General features: G+C 41.3%; 1 protein-coding gene across 3 annotated transcripts in view; it reads right to left on the bottom strand.

The window, feature by feature from the left end:
- Positions 1-476: 476 nt before the first annotated feature.
- Positions 477-5,301, bottom strand: part of pcdh10a (protocadherin 10a) — a 17,695-nt gene continuing 12,870 nt past the window's right edge. The window contains exons 4-5 of one of the 3 annotated variants that reach the window (XM_046046278.1): positions 2,990-3,373; positions 477-1,020 (exon numbers count right to left, since the gene is read on the bottom strand). In XM_046046278.1, the coding sequence (XP_045902234.1) occupies positions 1,001-1,020; positions 2,990-3,373 (404 nt within the window). In that variant the 3' untranslated portion in view covers positions 477-1,000. Of the gene's footprint in view, positions 1,021-2,670; positions 3,374-5,301 lie in introns of those variants that run through there. The other 2 variants (XM_046046279.1, XM_046046277.1) reach the window with 2 other exon arrangements.

The following is a 5,301-nucleotide window of genomic DNA, read 5'->3' as shown; positions in this document are numbered from 1 at the left end:
GAGAACAGTTAGTCACTAGTTTAGAAATGAGAACATTCATTTGTGATATTTTATTGATAAGCTGAATAAGGAGGTTGTCTTAGCTCCATATTCTATGGGGTGTGTTTGTTAAAATCTCCTTCCTGAATTGACTAAACTTGAAAGAGGACTGAACCCATCTCCGGACCGCATGTTCCTGTCTATAACGGTAAGTTGGAATATGTTAGAGTCTGCACACTTTAACCACACAGAAAGAACAACAGAAACAAAAAAGAGAAGTTATATAAAGACAGTCAAGTCAAAAGACCGGAGATACAGAATTTATATTACTGCACATTATCTCTGCTTCTCCCCATTTCCTTCTTTTTTTTCTGCCATTGTATACCTGTACAACACCGGCTCTTTATCTGTGTCTAATTGTCTGTCTCTCGCTCTGGCTTTCAGTCCCCCCCCCCCCCCCACCCCCACCGACACACAGTCTCTGTACAGTTGGCTTAGTGGTGACCATAGAAATAGCTAAAGGGTTCCGTGTGACATTGGTTGAAGTTTGTACAGAAACATTAGTTTTTTTTCTTCATGTAAACAGGCACACACTAGAGGCTAACTCCTCAGTCAAAAAAAAAGTCACCTCTGTGAGTTAATCGGCCCCTCTTCTTCTTGTTCTTGTTTTGTATTCCTCTGTTCATTTCAGTTTCTCTCTTCGGTCTGCTGATGACTTTAGAATTTTCACATGTCGAGTGTTGTGGCCCTGGTCTCAGTCCTGCTGAGAGGAATAAGGCCTTGGATTGCTCCTCAGATATTTAGAGGTTTACAGCTACTACAGAATTTATTTCTCCTCTCCTTCCTTAGCGACCACTGCCAAGGCTTTGTTACAGTTCGCCACCCAAGATAATGAAGATTAACAAAGGTTGCTGTTGTCCAGGTTTCTGTTTGTTTAGTTTTATTTCGCTGTCTCCAGCATCAGTGTTGGTGGTCTAGTACAGAAATTCACGCCGTCTCCGACAGGTCCACGTGAAATGAGCTAGCAAATCCTTTTGCGGGCTGAAAAGACAGAGAACACACTCGTTAAGACAAATGGCATCCTTTCCCTTGAGACTTTTTAGTGACACAATCAGCCCGAAATACCGTCTCTTGAAGGATACGTGCCACAAAGGACTCTCTGTGAAGTTATTTATATACCCTAAATGCTGGTCCTTGCAGTATAATGGTACAACTAATTTGGGAATTGGGTAAAACATCTCTATCAGCAAAGATAAATGTTCAAAAATCTGGCTACATAATGCATGCATAGAAAATACACAGAGCACTAATTGCTTCATTAATTATCTATAAATGGATCATTAAACATTTATAAACCCTTTATCAAGGCAACCCTGGTGATCAGAGCATTGCCGTGGCCAGTAGTAGCATACGGTGCTATTTTTACAGTAGAACATGATACCTATTGGTTAATAGAGCCGCAGCCTCTGGGACTATTCTCATTTTTTACAGACTGATGAACAACAAAACCTTTGCCGTTGCAGCTTGGGGTCAATTTATTTCAACAGACCGGGAAAAAATGGGAGAATGGTAAATCAAAAAAGTAAAATGAAATATAATAAAGTTGTGAGTTTTGGACTGAGTATGGAGTGCATTTATCCTAGCCTGCGAGGCAGACAAGATGAGCAGACGCGCAAGCAGCTATATTTGGAGCAAAGCACCTAAAGGCTAAATACAAATTATTTTTCACAGAGACCTGATGTGCAAGAGGAAGATTGCTTGGCTCTGTTTACTAAGTTGCAAACAAGGAAAAAATAAAAAGCAGTTTATGGTGCTCATCGTTTACCTGAGAGACAACCCACAGTCAGCATGCAGTATCATGGAAGATGGTGGTTAACATGGTGGTGACTTTGACTGGAAATGACTTCTATACTCAATGTGTATATCAAATCCATTCTCTACTCTTAGAGCTGATAGAATATTCATGTAATGTGGAGCTTGGAAAGCTATTGAAAGCAGCAAGACGTGTCCTGCCATCCTTTTCTAAAGAATCCCCATTTTTAGAAATGTAAGCTGGAAACTCAATTTTATTTCAATGGATATCAATATGTTGCCAAATTAAACCTTGCTCATATTGTAATAGTTTCCTTCCTTTCTTCAACAAAAACTTGTGTGCGTGACTTTTCCAACTGAAGAATCTTGACCTCAGGGTTGACAGCCCATCTCACCCACCCTTCTTTATGTCAGGTATTGATCCACAAGCAAGCAAGTATGGATACTCGAGACTTCCTTTTTAGAAGAAAATGGACTTCAATCCTTCTGAAAAGAAGAAGCGTGGGTTGTGTGTTTCACCTTTCCAGCTATTCAGTAGGGAAGTCATCGTGCTCGAGCAAAACTGTGATGTTAAGCAAATGGAAAAAGATGTCCTTTACAATATGGGATGACCTATCTTATATTTCCTCTCTATGCACTCAAATGATGCTTTAAACTATATACAGCATTTCGTTTTAGGTGTGTGAAGAATAGAAACGTCAAGTGTGTTTGTTTTTTGAGACCTTTACTTGTATGAGCATCAGATAAAAAGGCTGATTGGGAAGGATTTTGAGGGGAAATTTAGAGAAATTGAAAAAGAAAGAAAAAGGGGCCACAGCAGTTTAGCGTCAGTCCAATTCAAAATTTTGTTTATTCAAAATGAGTCACATGATTACAGATTACAGTATTTAGGGTTAGGATGGGGTTAGACTGAATTTTTCAAAGTGGGTTTTGGAGAAGGGGAGTTAGCAATGCTAGATTACATTTTACAGTTGACAAAAGAAATTATAATAATAATAAAAAACAAAAAAACAAAAGTGCAACAAAACATAAAGCCGTATTTTTAAACTCCTTAAAAATAGAAGTAATAAAAGTTGATGAACAACATAAAAAGTCCAGATCAAAATCAAGAGGCAGATTCATTGTCCCCTCCTTTAGTATCTGTACTGGACCTGACCAAAGTCATAGGGTCCCAGGGAACTTTCATACTGATACTCACAGAGAAAGGTGGGTTTGTACGGTAGGGTCCCCCTATCATACTCTTTCCTCTCTAGCGTGCTGGAGCTGTATTGCTGCTGTTGCTGATGGAGGTGATGGTGAAGGCTGTGGTGTGACTGTGACCTCTGACTGTCCTTGCCAAAGGTGGAGAATGACCTATCGTTGGACGAGGCGGTGGACGAGGTCATGGTGAGTTGGTCGGACAGGTTGACGGAGGAGGGTACCTCTGTGTCGGGCAGTGTGGCGTCCATGCCGGGGACGTGCAAGTTGCTGCGGTAGTCCGGCCCCTGACGCCCCTCGGACGGCACGAAGGAAGGCATCCAGCAGCGGTCGGAGTGGCCCAGGGCCTTGCACTCCTCTGTGCAGTTGGAGAACAGGTCAGCACCTGCAGTGAGAATACAGGTCGAGGGATGGAAGGAAAGTGGAAGCGGGGTACGGTTTGGAGAGATGGAAAGGTGGATGGACGATTACAGATACATGAGGGGCCATGAGAGGAGAAAGCAGTATGGAAATTTGAAGTGGAAACACAAGATGGAGGGGGAGATGAGAGAAAGAGACCAGAAGAGAGAACATGAGTTAGCAATCATTTGCCAGTGTCGCAAGCAGAAAAAGTGCAGCAAAAGCTATTCATCAAAGAGACAAGGCCAACATTGATGAAGCGAATTGTTTGTTTTCCTCCTCACCTCATTCATTCCGAATGAAATGTGCAATCACAGTGATGTGGTGTTGCGAAAACATTTCACCTCCTCTCCACATCAACATCCTCAGACTCACAATTGATTCCCAAACACCACCAGACAGAAAATGTGAATCCATATTCCGTCATCCTTACACAAAAAAACTACAATTATCTTAAGAAATGCACCACAAAAACCAACAAAATATTCACTTGCTGCTTAATCACACTCTGATGTCAATCATCCCTATACAAACCGACAAAGTGTGTAATTGACACAGAGCTAGTGCCAAAAAAAACATCAACATAAAAAAAGATTAAATTAACATCTGAAATGATATAATAGAATAACACACACACACTCACGCACACCCACGACCGGCATGAAAGAGGTACCAGTTATGTTAATTACACTCTCTTAGAGAGAATAAAGAGAGGAGGACGGGGGGACGGGGGGAGAGGAGTACGAGTGAGATTATGAAAGGGAAGAGAAAGGAACAAGACACATGAACAGAGTCATCATAATAATGAGACTCTGCAATCGGTCTATAGTCGTGTGTAGATTGGATTTTTAGTATTCCCAGTTTTCCAGTGAAGTCAAAACAATGTGGGAAAGCGTTGGAATGGCGGGATAAAAGCAGGAGACGAGCAGTTTAGGGTGAGAGTAGGAAAGCGATTCGTCAAAAAAGAGAGGCAGAAAAAGGGAGATGGAGAAACAAAGACGGCGGGCAATCTGTAATCTGTAATTCCCCTAGGCTGAGAGGGCTTCAGATCAAAGAGTCCACTTACACAAATCTATTCTACCGATCCATTCGGCTGATAATGCCACTGTTCCTATTACTAAAAGCAGGATGGCACACACACTCACACAAACAATGTAATGTAAGCATGTACATATCAATAGATATTAGGCTGCAGAGAAAGATAAGCCTATGCTGAGTATATATACACAGAGACAAAGAGGTAATCTTCCAGGGGGATGGGAAAATACTGTATATCACTTTTAATAATCAGAATAGATCAATACAACCACCCCGATGAAGAAACATAATAACTTACTATTCTCTGACATAATGCAAGATGCTAAAGATCTGTGTTTTTTTTCTATTGAAGCTTCACCTTTGCCTGCAGTTTTAAGGAAAGAAAAATACTTTCCCATGTCTTGGTTGGTTCAGGTTGAGATTCTTCTTAAAGTCTCTCTAAACAGTGTGTGACTGACACCATAGTCCAGATGAGACTATGTTATTAGTGTGCGCTCAAAGCAATAAGCTCAACGAGCAGCACTGAGTGGTGCAGCGAGTGCTTTGATGACATTTTTTTCCCCCCCTGGGTTATGCCTCTCGGGCTGCATGTATATATACCTGCTTACCCTATCATCTCTATCAAGGAAACTAAGCATGCTTTTAAGTAGGATTAGTTTCAGTAAAGCAAACAATAACGTGGCATTTAAATTTTTTCTACATTTCTTTGCTACAATTATTATGGAAAGTCAATTATTTCCACATCATTTATTAAATGTAAGTCTAACTAAAGATTAAATCATTCTTTAATCCAACTTTTCTCTACAACTGCTTTTACTGTAGTTACTTGCCCCCCCCCCCCCCCCCCCCCCCCCCCCCCCCCCCCCCCCCCCCCCC

This window comes from Micropterus dolomieu, linkage group LG04 (assembly GCF_021292245.1).
Source record: "Micropterus dolomieu isolate WLL.071019.BEF.003 ecotype Adirondacks linkage group LG04, ASM2129224v1, whole genome shotgun sequence".
Taxonomy (NCBI): Eukaryota; Metazoa; Chordata; class Actinopteri; order Centrarchiformes; family Centrarchidae; genus Micropterus; species Micropterus dolomieu.
Note: the sequence above shows the minus strand (reverse complement) of the source record. Positions and strands in the feature narration are given on the sequence as shown.